The following is a 16,777-nucleotide window of genomic DNA, read 5'->3' on the forward strand; positions in this document are numbered from 1 at the left end:
TCTTTCTTTCTTTCTTTCTTTCTTTCTTTCTTTCTTTCTTTCTTTCTACTTTTTCTCTCTTTTATTCTGAGCCGTGTGGATGAAATGCTCTTGGTGCTGCAGCCAGGAGTCAGTGCTGTACCTCTGAGGTGGGAGAGCCAACTTCAGGACACTGGTCCACAAGAGACCTCCCAGCTCCACGTAATATCAAACAGCGAAAATCTCCCAGAGATCTCCATCTCAACACCAACATCCAGCTTCACTCAACGACCAGCAAGCTACAGTGCTGGACACCCTATGCGAAACAACTAGCAAGACAGGAACACAACCCCACCCATTAGCAGAGAGGCTGCCTAAAATCACAGTAAGTCCACAGACACCCCAAAACGCACCACCAGACGTGGACCTGCCCACCAGAAAGACAAGATCCAGACTCATCCACAAGAACACAGGCACTAGTCCCCTCCACCAGGAAGCCTACACAACCCACTGAACAAACTTTAGCCACTGGGGACAGACACCAAAAACAACGGTAACTACGAACCTGCAGCCTGCAAAAAGGAGACCCCAAACACAGTAAGATAAGCAAAATGAGAAGACAGAAAAACACACAGCAGATGAAGGAGCAAGATAAAAACCCACCAGACCTAACAAATGAAGAGTAAATAGGCAGTCTACCTGAACAAGAATTCAGAATAATGATAGTAAAGATGATCCAAAATCTTGGAAATAGAATAGACAAAATGCAAGAAACATTTAACAAGGACCTAGAAGAACTAAAGATGAAACAAGCAATGATGAACAACACAATAAATGAAATTAAAAATACTCTAGAAGGGATCAACAGCAGAATAACTGAGGCAGAAGAATGGATAAGTGACCTGGAAGATAAAGTAGTGGAAATAACTACTGCAGAGCAGAATAAAGAAAAAAGAATGAAAAGACTGAGGACAGTCTCAGAGACCTCTGGGACAACATTAAATGCACCAACATTCGAATTATAGGGGTTCCAGAAGAAGAAGAGAAAAAGAAAGGGACTGAGAAAATATTTCAAGAGATTATAGTTGAAAACTTCCCTAATATGGGAAAGGAAATAGTTAATCATGTCCAGGAAGCAGAGAGAGTCCCATACAGGATAAATCCAAGGAGAAACACGCCAAGACACATATTAATCAAACTGTCAAAAATTAAATACAAAGAAAATATATTAAAAGCAGCAAGGGAAAAATAACACACAAGGGAATCCCCATAAGGTTAACAAGCTGATCTTTCAGCAGAAACACTGCAAGCCAGAAGGGAGTGGCATAATATATTTGAAGTGATGAAGGACAAAAACCTACAACCAAGATTACTCTACCCAGCAAGGATCTCATTCAGATTTGATGGAGAAATTAAAACCTTTACAGACAAGCAAAAGCTGAGAGAGTTCAGCACCACCAAACCAGCTTTACAACAAATGCTAAAGGATCTTCCTTAGGCAAGAAACACAAGACAAGGAAAAGACCTACAATAACAAACCCAAAACAATTAAGAAAATGGGAATAGGAACATACATATAGATAATTACCTTAAATGTAAATGGATTAAATGCTCCCACCAAAAGACACAGACTGGCTGAATGGATACAAAATCAATACCCATATATATGCTGTCTACAAGAGACCCACTTCAGACCTAGAGACACATACAGACTGAAAGTGAGGGGAAGGAAAAAGATATTTCATGCAAATGGAGACCAAAAGAAAGCTGGAGTAGCAATTCTCATATCAGACAAAATAGACCTAAAGTAAAGACTATTAGAAGAGACAAAGAAGGGCACTACATAATGATCAAGGGATTGATCCAAGAAGAAGATTTAACAATTGTAAATATTTAGGCACCCAACATAGGAGCACCTCAATACATAAGGCAAATACTAACAGCCATAAAAGGGGAAATCGACAGTAACACATTCACAGTAAGGGACTGTAACACCCCACTTTCACCCATGGACAGATCATCCAAAATAAGGAAGCACAAGCTTTAAAGGATACATTAAACAAGATGGACTTAATTGATATTTATAGGACATTCCATGCAAAAACAACAGAATACACATTTTTCTCAAGTGCTCATGGAACATTCTCTAGGATAGATTATATATTGGGTCACAAATCAAGTCTTGGTAAATTTAAGAAAATTGAAATTGTATCAAGTATCTTTTCCGACCACAATGCTATGAGACTAGATATCAATTACAAGAAAAGATCTGTAAAAAATGCAAACACATGGAGGATAAACAATACACTACTTAATAATGAAGAGTAAATCAAAAAATACCTAGAGACAAATCACAGTTGAGACACGACGACCCAAAACCCATGGGATGCAGCAAAAGCAGTTCTAACAGGGAAGTTTATAGCAATACAATCCTACCTTAAGAAACAGGAAACATCTCAAATAAACAACCTAACCGTGCACCTAAAGCAATTAGAGAAAGAAGAACAAAAAACCCCAAAGTTAGCAGAAGGAAAGAACTCATAAAGATCAGATCAGAAATAAATGAAAAAGAAATGAAGGAAACGATAGCAAAAATCAATAAAACTAAAAGCTAGTTCTTTGAGAAGATAAACAAAATTGATAAACCATTAGCCAGACTCATCAAGAAAAAAGGGAGAAGACTCAAATCAATAGAATTAGCAATGAAAAAGGAGAAGTAACAACTGACACTGCAGAAATACAAAAGATCATGAGAGGTTACTACAAGCAACTCTATGCCAATAAAATGGGCAACCTGGAAGAAATGGAAAAATTCTTAGAAATGCACAACCTGCCAAGACTGAATAAGGAAGAAATAGAAAATTTGAACAGACCAATCACAAGCACTGAACTTGAAACTGTGATTAAAAATCTTCCAACAAACAAAAGCCCTGGACCAGATGGCTTCACAGGCGAATTCTTTCAAACATTTAGAAAAGAGCTAACACCTCTCCTTCTCAAACTCTTCCAAAGTATAGCAGAGGGAGGAACACTCCCAAACTCATTCTACAAGGCCACCATCACCCTGATACCAAAACCAGACAAGGATGTCACAAAGAAAGAAAACTACAGGCCAATATCACTGATGAACATAGATGCAAAAATCCTCAACAAAATACTAGCAAACAGAATCCAACAGTGCATTAAAAGGATCATACACCATGACCAAGTGGGGTTTATTCCAGGAATGCAAGGATTCTTCAATATACACAAATCAATCAATGTGATACACCATATTAACAAATTGAAGGAGAAAAACCATATGGTCATCTCAATCAATGCAGAGAAAGCTTTCGACAAAATTCAACACCGATTTATAATAAAAACCCTGCAGAAAGTAGGCATAGAGGGAACTTTCCTCAACATAATAAAGGCCATATATGACAAACCCACAGCCAACATCGTCCTCAATGGTGAAAAACGGAAAGCATTTCCACTAAGATCAGGAACAAGACAAGGTTGCCCTCTCTCACCACTCTTATTCAACATAGTTTTGGAAGTTTTAGCCACAGCAATCAGAGAAGAAAAGGAAATAAAAGGAATCCAAATCGGAAAAGAAGTAAAGCTGTCACTGTTTGCAGATGACATGATACTATACATAGAGAATCCTAAAGATGCTACCAGAAAACTACTAGAGCTAATCAATGAATTTGGTAAAGTAGCAGGATACAAAATTAATGCACAGAAATCTCTTGCATTCCTATACACTAATGATGAAAAATCTGAAAGTGAAAACACTCCCGTTTACCATTGCAACAAAAAGAATAAAATATCTAGGAATAAACCTACCTAAGGAGACAAAAAACCTGTATGCAGAAAATGATAAGACACTGATGAAAGAAATTAAAGTTGATACAAATAGATGGAGAGATATACCATGTCCTTGGATTGCAAGAATCAACATTGTGAAAATGACTCTACTACCCAAAGCAGTCTACAGATTGAATGCAATCCCTAACAAACTACCACTGGCATTTTTCACAGAACTAGAACAAAAAATTTCACAATTTGTATGGAAACACAAAAGACCCCGAATAGCCAAAGCAATCTTGAGAATGAAAAATGGAGCTGGAGGAATCAGACTCCCTGACTTCAGGCTATACTACAAAGCTACAGTAATCAAGACAGTATGGTACTGGCACAAAAACAGAAATATAGATCAATGGAACAGGATAGAAAGCCCAGAGATAAACCCATGTACATATGGTCACCTTATCTTTGATAAAGGAGGCAGGAATGTACAGTGGAGAAAGGACAGCCTCTTCAATAAGTGGTGCTGGGAAAACTGGACAGGTACATGTAAAAGTCTGAGATTAGATCACTCCCTAACACCATACACAAAAATAAGCTCAAAATTGATTAAAGACCTAAATGTAAGGCCAGAAACTATCAAACTCTTAGAGGAAAACATAGGCAGAACACTCTATGGCATAAATCACAGCAAGATCTTTTTTGACCCACCTCCTAGAGAAATGGAAATAAAAACAAAAATAAACAACTGGGACCTAATGAAACTTCAAAGCTTTTGCACAGCAAAGGAAGCCATAAACAAGACCAAAAGACAACCCTCAGAATAGGAGAAAGTGTTTGCAAATGAAGCAACTGACAAAGGATTAATCTCCAAAATTTACAAGCAGCTCATGCAGCTCAATAACAAAAAACAAACAACCCAATCCAAAAATGGGCAGAAGACCTAAATAGACATTTCTCCAAAGAAGATATACAGACTGCCAACAAACACATGAAAGAATGCTCAACATCATTAATCATTAGAGAAATGCAAATCAAAACTACAATGAGATATCATCTCACACCAGTCAGAACGGCCATCATCAAAAATCTAGAAGCAATAAATGCTGGACAGGGTGTGGAGAAAAAGGAACACTCTTGCAGTGCTGGTGGGAATGTGAATTGGTACAGCCACTATGGAGAACAGTATGGAGGTTCCTTAAAAAACTAGAACTAGAACTACCATATGACCCAGCAATCCCACTACTGGGCATATACCCTGAGAAAACCATAATCCAAAAAGAGTCATGTACCAAAATGTTCATTGCATCTCTATTTACAATAGCCAGGAGATGGAAACAACCTAAGTGTCCATCATCGGATGAATGGATGAAGAAGATTTGGCACATATGTACAATGGAATATTACTCAGCCATAAAAAGAAACAATATTGAGCTATTGTAGTGAGGTGGATGGACCTAGAGTCTGTCATACAGAGTGAAGTAAGTCAGAAAGAGAAAGACAAATACCGTATGCTAACACATATATATGGAATTTAAGGGAAAAAAATGTCATGAAGAACCTGGGGGTAAGACAGGAATAAAGACACAGACCTATTAGAGAATGGACTTGAGGATATGGGGAGGGGGAAGGGTAAGCTGTGACAAAGTGAGATAGTGGCATGGACATATATACACTACCAAACGTAAGGTAGATAGCTAGCGGGAAGCAGCCGCATAGCACAGGGAGGTCAGCTCGGTGCTTTGTGACCGCCTGGAGGGGTGGGATAGGGAGGGTGGGAGGGGGACGCAAGAGGGAAGAGATATGGGGACATATGTATATGTATAACTGATTCACTTTGTTTTTAAGCAGAAACTAACACACCATTGTAAAGCAATTATACCCCCATAAAGATGTTTAAAAAAAAAGAATCAGAAAAAAAAAAAGTGAAAAATAAAAAAGACCCCTCAGGAGTCCTAGAGTGTGTGGAGATTCAGGACCTCCCCAGCTGAGGGCGAGCTGGAGCTCTGTGACGTCTGCTGCGACTGGCGGCCTCACTGGAGAGCCCAGGAACAGATGCATGAGAGTGCAGCAGGGAAGAACTCATCTTGAGGGAGGCAGATGTCCATTCAGAGGCTGAAGGCAGACAGTCCTTCCAGCAAAGGACATTCCTCCCTTTTAATTCATTTCTGATTGATCCAGAAACTCAGTCTTAATGGCTCATTTGTCCAAAAGTACATCTTCCCTCCATTGGGTAAATGGTGCCCATTGACGCAGTGAGACACTCACAGAGAAGGGTTAGCCTCACATTGTTTTACCTGTTAGAAGGCTCTTATTTCTTTTTAATTAAAAACAGTGAGAGCCTACTAGGTGGGAACACACCCTAGAGTTTCCTTGTGCTGAAGAGATGGGGTGCACAGATGTGACAACAGATTGGGAGGGGAGGTGGGACATGGGGGAAAAGAGGTTAAGAGTGAGTTTCTGAGTTAGGCAAGGGGACTGAAGGCTTGTGGGGACTGAGGTGGCGTATTTCATAGGTAGCATCTGATTTTCCAGAAGGACACTTAATTACTCTTTCTCTGACCCATTTTCTTCCCACTTGGGTCTTTCATCCCCTCCCTTCTTCCACTGATTTCCTTCTGCTCCTACTGGCCCCTGAGCAATCTGATCCTTTCTCCCCATTCTACTCACTGTCTCGTTAGCTCTCCCACTGTTAGCCCGTGACTAAGGCACCTGACACTGATGTGTATGGCACACTTGTGTTCCCCAAACACTCTCACTGTATCATCTCACTTTTTTCTGCAAAACAAACTTCTCCCTCTTTCACCAAAAAGGTACATCCATAGAATTGTTTTTTTCCCAAAGAGTAAAACATAAAGACTAAGTTTGGCTGCTTTGCGTGTTTCTTTCTGTTCATTGTTCTAGAATCTCAGTGTATCTACATTGCTGTCACTTATTTTAGAGTCTACAGAGCCTAGTGCACAGTATTCACAAACCAGCAAGTTCTGAGAATGCTGGAAACTTCTAATTATGTTACTCATTAAGGAGTGGAGTTTACGGTCCTGGACGCAGACCATTAGAGCTGGTTGACAATGGAATAAGCTGCCTTAAAGAGTGGTGAGACCCTCATCAGTGGAGGTGTTCAAACAGCAACAGGATGGCTCTTCTGAATATTGTAGATGGAACTGATGGATAGAGTAGGAGGTTAGATTGAAATCCCCTATACTTCCTGTCAACTTCTCTGATTTTCTGATTGCATGAAAGGGTTTACCCTTTACCTTGAGGTTTCATTAAAGTTGTTCTTATCTACAAAAAGTTTTGCAGCAAAGATTCTCTGAGGATTGTGTTTTAAGTGAAACCTTTTATGTAGTTAAATTCTGATAAGCCCTCCTCCCTTAAAAGTAGCCTTGAGTGGGATTCTTTGGTCTTCATTCAGTTTTTTTTTCTCCCATTAACACTAGACAGCCCTTCACGTCTTAGAGCAAATGCCCTGCTCAGCTTCTGAAGACAAAACCCGTCGGGTCCTTCCGCTAGAAACCGCCGAGGCAGGAGGATCAACTTCCCGCTCCTGTCCCTGGGCTGATTACTTCTCCCTCCCTTTTCCTTTCCTTTAAAATCTCCTGGTGGCACTTTTAAAATGAGCCCTCAGCATCTTCCCAGGCTTCTTCCCCAAGCACCATTTGGTCTCAGAGAATGTGAACCATTTAAATTTAGCCTAAGGAAGCATTTCTCTAGGAGAGATGAGAACAACACTTGACATAGTAGGTGCTTCAGGAGAACAGGTCCTTGTGCTCAAGTACTGCCGCATGCACTCTTCCCCTTTGGAAAATTTTGATGCATATGAGCATATTGAGAGTTCTGAGAAATCCTGTGCAAAGAAACCTATTTCAAAATGACCCGGACTTTTCCAAATTTGTGTGATCATAGAAATCTTGTTATAGAACATTTTATTTTGGAAGGGAAGGAGGAAACTGACCCATGGCAAATGAGGTGGTATCTGACATATCTGCCAAGGGCGGCCTGAATAGGGCAGAAAGGTCGCAACATCGTTCACCATCTGGGGGAAATGGTTTCCGTTTCTGGGTTATGCAATGTTTGTATCAACTTGTGCTATGGCGCCCAACTCTACTTTTGGACATTTTGTCACAAAAAAATGGAGAGCTGGCATTATTATCAGGGTCTTTCAATAACAGCAATCCCAGACACCTCCCTCGGGAATCAGTCTTTGATGAGTGCTGTTGACTTAGCTCCAAGTCACCATCCAGAGCAAGATGACCTTAATCTTCAGGTCCGTGCCCAGGTCGTGTCTGCAGGTCCCTCTAGGAACAAGTGTATTTCATCTTCCAGCTCCAGGGCACCTGGAAGAATGATAATTCCTACAATGGGATGCTCCTGGTAATTCACTTGGCAAGAGCCAGGGGCTGAGAGGCTTTCTTCACAAATCCCGAAATCAACTGGCCATGCAGATGCGAGAGCAGCAGCAGCTGTTTCAGAGGCAAAGGCTATTCATCTTCTGCCTTTTATTCTCTTGTTTCTGGGAAACCTGGAAGAGTGGATGTCTCCACCACAAAGCATCACCTGTCTGGACACTCACTAAGGTTTCACTGGGATTGTGGAATGTGCTAGGTGCTTTCAAAAGGCTTCCACATGAAGAATCAAGTTCTTTTATGGAAAGGACTTGGAGTCATGAGGGTTCTGTTTTAAAAGAGTTCATAGAATCCAAAGTTCCTGCTCTGAGTTTCTGTCATCTCTATGTGACACAAATCAGGTATTTATTGTACCTAGTATTGTTCTAAGAACTGGAGGAGGTTCAGAAGAATGTACAAGATGCTGGATCTGACCTTTTGGTTAACTGGTACTACTAGGGAGACTTAAGAAAGGGCACTAATTACCCTCCAATAATTTAGATTCTCCCCTGAACCACTCCAAATCACCATGAGAGAGATTAGAAGACTTGCCTTCTTGGTGAAAATGGTGTCAGTATCCAGCCTTAAAACAAATTAGTGTACTCAGTTTTCAATAAGAGAAGTATTTTAAATTTTCTGTTCAATCCATTTGGAAGTAAAGGAATATTTCATTTCCCCCTTTAAAATTATACCAGGTATTAATGCTTTTAAAGACCGAGCTGTTTTAAAATTTCTCCTTTATTTCAGTTTATCAGGAACATTTCCAACAATGGTCTTTTACCTAACGGTATCTAGTGCAAATGCAGGAGCCTGACAACTTAGGCAAAGCAGTTCATGTGCAGTCCTCCATCCTGTCCTCAAAACGTATATTTATATCACAAAGATTTTTACACTGAATATTGAAAAGTAAAGTAGGATCTGCTACAATTTCCCTTTAAAATTTATAAAAACGTTGAGATTTTAAAAAGGTTACTTAATACATGTGCACTCCTTAAAAAAACTTGGCTATTGTCAATAAAGTGCTAGCATTTGTGAAATTATTAGTCCCATTCAGAAATGATATTTCTCATATCTCCTGGGAATTTGTGGCAGAATAAAGTGTATCCAAAGTTTTAAAAAAAAGAAGACTTGGGCTTTCCTGGTGGCTCAGTGGCTGAGAGTCCGCCTGCCGATGTAGGGGACACGGGTTCGTGCCCTGGTCTGGGAAGATCCCACATGCCGCGGAGCGGCTGGGCCCGTGAGCCATGGCCGCTGAGCCTGCGCATCCGGAGCCTGTGCTCCGCAACGGGAGAGGCCGCAGCAGTGAGAGGTCCGCGTACCGCAAAAAAAAAAGAAGAAGAAGAAGACTTGCCTGGTTAACACAGCTCAGCATCCCCACGTGGATGTTTAATAGGTACCACACACTCACCATGTTCAAAGCTGAGCTCCTGGTCTTCATTCCCAGCCTGGTGTTCCTGGTATTCCTCATTCCAGATGACAGCAACTCTATTCTTTTTTAGACAAAAGTCTGAGAGCCATTTCTGAATAGAGACCAACCAATCCCTATTGGCAAGTGCGTTGGCTCTACTTCCCAAAACAGCCAGACTCTAACCAATGTCATAACCTTCACCTGTTGCACCTTATCCAGGTTACCTTCCTCTCTCACTCAGTTTATGGCCACAACAGTCTCCTGGGAGGTCTCCCAGGTTCTGCCTTTGTCTGCCTACAGTTTATCCTCAAGCCAACAGCAAGAGTGACTCTTAAAATTCACTGAAGTGACTTATGAGTCACTTATGGAGTCAGGAAGTGACACTCCTCTGATCAAAACAGTTCAATGTCATCCCTTCATATTCAGGATAAAAGCCGGAGGCCTTCAGTCATCAACATGGTTCTCCATGGTCTGTGCCTCCCTCATTACCTCTCTGATCTCATTTCCTACTGCTCTCCTCTTTCCTTCTGCTCAGCCATATTTTCCCCAAAACACCAAGAGGACCTTCTCAGTACCTTGTTCTTGCTTGCTGTCACTTCCACATGGAGTCCTCTTTTCTTAAGATATCTGTATGGGTCAACCCCTCACCTTTGTTAGGTCTTTGCTTGAGGCTCTCTTACCAGCCTGATACAAAGCACTCGCTATCTCCCTCCACTGCCTTATTTTTCTAGCATTTATCACCATTGGCCATAGTTTGTAGTTTATTTTATGTTCTCCCATCCTCCCCAGCTAGCATCTAAGCTCCTTAGGGCAGGGATATTGTCCATTTCATGGAACAGAGCCAGACACATAGAAGGCACTCAACAAATACTCATTGAGTGAAGGGACCAAAGAGTAGTAAGGTTCATTAAACATATATCAATATACCACCTATGATGCAGGTGCTACATATATTATTTCATTCAACCTTCACAACCTCCCAAAGAGCTAGGTATTATAATTTCACACACACACACACACACACACACACACACACACACACACACCATGAGAAGACTGAGGCAGAAACAGGTTAACTGCATTCAATTAGCAGCTGTCACATCAGATTTAGAACGCATACCTACTTACCTTGTTAATCCGTGCTCCCAACCACTCTACTCTACTGCTTTCTTTTGAATCACCCAGGTAACCAGAGTTACGGGGATTCAAAGAAAAGAGAAATGGTTTGCCACTGAGGGGAATCTGGGAAAGATTCACCCAGAAGCTAAAATTTGAGATGGATCGTGGCAGATGAATAAATGTCTAATAGGTAGAGAGTAAAAGGTGATGTTCCAAGCAAGAAGAGAAGTATGAGAGGTATGGAAGCAGAACAACTCAAAATTTGTTCATCCAAGAGTGACTTAGAGAGGACAACCTACTCGTTCCACTTTGCCCAGGACTTTCCTGGTGCTAGCACCAAAAATCCTGTGTCCTGGGAACCCCTTCTGTCCTGGGCAAACTGGAGCAGTGGATCATCCTATGTGACAAATGTATCAGCTTCAATGGAGTGAAGTGTTTGCATGCATTGTTGAGGAAATGTTGAGAGTAAAAGTGAAGAAGAACTTGGAGGTTGGGGGAACAAGTTTGGAGCTCATGGTGCAGGTAAGGGGAAACCTTCAGAGGTTTTCGAGTGGAGGTTGGTGAGTGGAAACACAAGCTCACATGAAACAGGAAAAGGCAATGCAAGCCCGGTTGTGGTAAAATGCTGCCTTGTGTGGGGTAGACCGTGGATGCCAGAGTAGCTAATAGTAGAGGGAGACTGATCAAATCTCATCTATCCTAGGTTGTTTCAGATAGCTGCTGCCTCTTGAAACTGACATCCTTCCCTCTCCTTAGAGCTCTTCAGTCCTTGGTAACAACTATTGCCAACATCAGCTCCTGGAGGATAGAGGTATGTCATCTTCCATGCCTTTGCATCCAGAAATAATATATGAGCCTTGGGGATCCAGGAAAAGCCCCTGTCTTGGCTCCATTTCACATTTTCCCATCCCCTCAAACTTCTCTTTCTTCAAGCATGAACTTACAAACTGCTTTTCCCTAGAGTGGCAGGGCTTGTGGTCAAATCCTTACTCACTCTATATTAGCACTTTCCATGATCTCTTTTGGGAGTTCTACACTCACTAATTTAGTAAAATGTCCTTCTTGAAATAAAAGTGAGTGCAGTGCATATTTAAACACTAGATGAAAAAAGAAGTACCAGGGAGCTTATGACTGCCTTTATCCTAGGAGAGATATAGGATCATCTTATGCAAATTGCACAAAAGGCAGTGATGCTGGATAAAAACCACCAAAATAAATGCACGTGATAGTTTTTTCCTCACTGTGGTATATTTAATATTGAGTGCAACAGTCTTGCCATCAGAGGTCCTCAGCACTTCATGAACTAAATGGAGTGGGACGAAGGCTTCAAACAAAGTACTGTTAAACTGGGATAAGCAAACTAGGGTCCTGGTAGAGCTGGAAATTGTCCTTGGCTTCCACAGATATCCTGGCAACACACACACACACACACACACACATACACACACACATTTCTTCTTTTTCAATCTCCAGAACATACAAAGGAATTTTGTCTTAACAATACAAGTTCCCCCAGAGATAACTGACCTCAGTGCCTAGGAAATTATTTGTCCCCAGTTCTCTTCATGAGTAAAGTCCAATTTTACCCAAACGTCAGAACACTTAGCCCTTCCTATCTCTACCTCAAGCTTAGCTTTCTGGGTGAGTAGAAGCCAGTGCCCTATAATTGCAGCTGAAAGGAAGCTCTTTCCACTGCAGCACGGTCTGCACAATGAGATGGACAGAAATCAGCCAGGCTCACCCTCCATCCCACAATGCTTTCTGAGGCAATAAGAATGGAAAGAGAAAAAGAGGCTCTGACACCGTATCACACTCCACCACCAGTGGCAAAGGGGCGGGAAACTCCCCTTTCCTCCACATTCTCCATATTTCCTCCTCATTTCAATGTTGCTAATTTGGATTCAGATGGAGCTGGATTCAGTTCAGGTTACCTCAGTAACAATCTGTGTGAACTGGATAATCTGCTTGACTTCTAAACTTCAGTTTATTCATCTGTGAAACAGGGAAACATCTTTCCTGGTAACTTCAAAGTTGCCATTGGGTTGTTGTAAGAACTGATATACCAAGTGCTTAGTGCAGAGCCTAGTATATAGTAAGAGGTCGGATAAGGTAGCTAGAATTATTGTGCCTCCAACCTCTCTCTTCGTTTTTTTGTTTGTTTGTTTGTTTTTGCCATGCCTTGCAGCATGTGAGATCTTGGTTCCCCTACCAGGGATTGAACCTGTGTCCCCTGCAGTGGAAGCGTGGAGTCCTAACCACTGGACCACCAGGGAATTTCCTCTCTTCATCTTCTTGCTTCCTCTGTTTCTCCCTCTCCTGCTCACTCATTTCATACCCCAACTTCAACTCCCAGCCCCGGAAGGGCAAAATAATATCTGCTTTCACCTGTCATTCATTGATTTGCTAGATGGGCTGCTTCCCAGAACCACTCTTAGAAACTTAACCGGATTTGAAATTTAAAACCATCTCATATTCGTGTGTAGCTTAGACATTTCTTCGAACCTGGCTAATTCAAAAAAAAAAATTTTTTTTTAAAAACGGATATATATTTTAAAAGCTCACAAGTTCTCCTGGGTACCAAATGCCTCTTTGGAAAGAATCCTGTGACAAGTTAAGCGTAAATGAACCAGAAACATAGAGATTAAATTCCTCCTGAAACACTCCTGGGTGTGGAAATTAAGGAAAAAGCAATTGGAAGATGTTTCCCTGCTTTGCAGAGCTACATGCAGCTGGCTTCCCTTAAGGATGCCTGCTGAGCTGTGGGAAGAGCTGGGCTGGCTCAGTGGAGCCTCCGGGGTACCCCTGAAGCCAGTGGGTGACTTACCCACCACCCCCAGGGTGGGGCAGCGGAGGTGATTTGATGGGAGAAACTTTCATTCTAACTGCTCTTCCGGCAAAGCTCCTCTCTGGGGACCTCAGACTGACACCTTTCACCATTGTTAAATTCACTTAAGATAAAAGCGACACCAGGCAAATGACAAGGGAAGTGCCATTAAGGGATGAGCATCAGTGGTGACTGACAGGCAGGCTCTGTTAAACGCTTGGCTGCTAGCCCCAGCCTCGGTGAGAATTGCTACCTGAACGCCTGCCTCAGCCAGACAGACGCACAGGATGCAGACCCCAGCGTGTGGGCCTCAGCCCTTTGTTTCCCGGGGAGCCTCGGCCTCCAGCCCTGGCACGCACACCCCGCCAGCCCTCTCATCCAGGAACAGCACCAGCATCCACCCGGAGAGCTCAGCGCCTGCTGAAGGCGGGTGCCTGCAGGTGGTGGGCCAGGAGCTCAGACTGGGCAGGAACCCACTCATCGGGCAATTAGGAGAGAGGAGAGGAGGCTAACTCAGCAAACCATAGGGCACATACTCTGTCAGGTCTCTCTTTCATCCTGTTGTGTTTTGGTCTTAGTTTAAAATCATATTGGCCATTTTGATCCTTTCCTGGGACTGTGGACCAGGAGACCCACTGGGGCCCTTGCCTGGATATGCTCATATCCATCAACTTGGCTCAGGTCAGGAGTCCTACAGCACTGGGTCTTATTGAATTACTTGCTTAATCATTTTTATTAGGGTGAATTCTTGTATTGGAAAATATTTGAAAAGTACGACAACAACAAAAAGCCACAAAGAAAAAGAAAGATGGTAGTCACACAGAATGTCTGCAATTGTTAACATACTGTTGGAAGGTCTCAGAAGCCAGAAAACATGGGTTCCTAGTCCAGCTCTGCTGTATCATAGCATGTGAGCTTGGGAGAGTTACTTATCCCCTCTATGCTTTCAGTCTCTTCATCTGTAAAATGAAGTACAGAACCCACCTTATGGAGTTGTGAACCTGCCGTAAGTTTAAAAACCAAAGCACTTAGGAGAGGGCCCAGGGCACTGTAAAGACTCAACAAATGTTAGCTGTTTTCATGCAGCAATTTTCACCAATCTGTCATTGCAGTTGCCGTTCCATTAGATCAGTGATTCTCTGCCTGGGGAGATTTTGCCCCCCGCCCCTGCAGGGATGTTTGACAGCATCTGGAAATATTTTCTGTCACCATTTGTGGAGGGGAGACTACTGGCATCTAGTGAGTAGAAGTCAGGAATGCTACTAAACATCCTACAATACACAGATGGCCGCCCCAATAGCAAAGAATGATCTGGCCCCAAATGTCAATAGTGCTGAGGCTGAGATCCTGCATTACTTTAAGACACAAACTATGACAAATCCCAGCCCCCACCTGCTCACCCTGAACTTCAGCTCCCCCTCAGGGCATTTCGTAGTATTTTCCAGGGGTCCTGGGTGATGGTGTATCTTATATATGCTTGGGAACTCACCTCTCTTCTGGTGCAGCCTCATCTCCACCTGTGTGGCTGCCCTCCCTGCGATGGCCCCTCTGCTGGTGACACCCGGAGCTGAGTTGGAGGTTGGGGACAGGGTGGACCTTCTTCCAAATCTCTGAAGCTTTGTTACCTAGGTCTTGAGGAGGCATCATGGGTGCCCAGAGGCGGGCGGTTTTTACCGACACAGCCTCCAGCTTCTCTCCTTAAATGCTTTCTCAGTTGAGTCTCAAAATCAGACTCTCTGGCTGGGTTTTAGAACAGAGTCTATGTTATTGAAATTATCCTCATCTTCTCATCTTCATGGGTATCTCCATCCCCAACCTTCCTTCAGTCCAGAACATAACAATCTCATGCATATCGTATCTCTCATCGGCTCATGCAAACAGACTCTTTGAGGCAGCAAGCCAAAGGTGTCCATTTCTCAGCAATATTCTTGGTAGTACACACGAACTTACAGATATATAACTTTAAAACACAATTGTGATTTTACCATACCCCTGAGGCCTAAATCTTTCACTAAACAAAATAACATTAGCATATTCAGATGTCATTAAATTGTCTTCCACATCTCTATTTTATTGACTGTATAGAATTCCATTTCATTGCTATATAATATCTTTGAGCTCATTTCCATTTTATTAGACACTGATATTGTTCCCTAATATTGAAAATAATAAGATAATGTAGCACTGAACATCCTTACAAAACATCTTCATACTCTTGTCCAATTATTTTCTTAGGATAAATTTCTAGAATATAATTTAAGGGTTTTGATATGTATTGAAGAAGAAAAGATTTAGACACTTTGTCTTAGCAACAGTGTCTGCCTATCATAAGGACATCAGAATAGCAATTCAATATTCAAAATGGCTGGGAAAAATTAAGTCTTTTAGTTACTGGAACATTTTAGTTAGGTGAGAATTTTTACCCACTAATATCACATATGGAAGGATTATTTTAAATAACGCACTTAACACTAATTTACCCAGAGCAAAATTCCACCTTGCTTTAATAATTCAAAAGGCACTCACAGTGCTTCAAGGTCATTAATATAACCTCACTTCTCACTGTAGAATTTCAGATCATGTGTGTAAAAGCTCTTTGTAAGTGGCAAAAGAAACTATAGAGATATGAAGGTTTATGATTTCAATTTTTAAATAGAAATTGCATTGGCCTGATTCAACAAGAAATGACACATCTTGAAAACTTCTTTTTTGGATAAGGCCCTGATATCTACTTACATGCCATTTATCCCTTCCTTATAAAAGCAAAGTAAAGAATGTTGAAAAATTCCTGTTGCTTCAGGGTTTTTTTATTATGTTCTAGATGAATATATTTTACTATAATTTTGATATCTCAAAATATCAGTCATAAATTCTTTCCAGTACCCCCCCCAAATGATAAATTTAGGATGAGAATAATAGAGAAACATCACAGTGAAGGAAAAAGTACTTTCCTCTGCCTTCATCAAGTGAGGAATCTATAGGCAGACCCATCACTACCCTTAGCTACCTCTTGTAGCCATGACCTTGGGCAAGTCAGTTATCCTTTCTGGAACATGTTTTCTTCATAATGAAAAGGCAGTGGTTTCTAAGATCTCTTTAAGCTCTAAAACTTCTATGACTTTATGACTTGGTTCATCTCTTCTGAAGGATTTGGATTCCATTCTCTAATTTTCTTGAAGAATTCTTGAGCTAAAGAAAAGCATTTTTCTTAGATAATAGGATGTTGAGTGGGAATTTCCCCAGTATCTTGGACTGTTGGCTCAAGCTCCAAAGCTGAGAACAATGGATGAGAAG

At 41.6% G+C, this 16,777-nt stretch overlaps 1 protein-coding gene across 1 annotated transcript in view; it reads right to left on the minus strand.

The window, feature by feature from the left end:
• Nucleotides 1-15,127, minus strand: part of LOC114897863 (ferritin-4, chloroplastic-like) — a 70,990-nt gene extending 55,863 nt beyond the window's left edge. The window contains 3 exon segments of the mRNA XM_029226926.1: nt 9,541-9,622; nt 10,669-10,804; nt 14,973-15,127. Coding sequence (XP_029082759.1) covers nt 9,541-9,622; nt 10,669-10,804; nt 14,973-15,127 — 373 coding nt within the window.
• Between the last annotated feature and the right edge of the window lie 1,650 nt (nt 15,128-16,777).

The sequence above is a fragment of the Monodon monoceros genome, unplaced genomic scaffold, assembly GCF_005190385.1.
Source record: "Monodon monoceros isolate NGI ecotype Baffin Bay Population unplaced genomic scaffold, NGI_Narwhal_1 Super_Scaffold_18, whole genome shotgun sequence".
NCBI classification, from domain to species: domain Eukaryota; kingdom Metazoa; phylum Chordata; class Mammalia; order Artiodactyla; family Monodontidae; genus Monodon; species Monodon monoceros.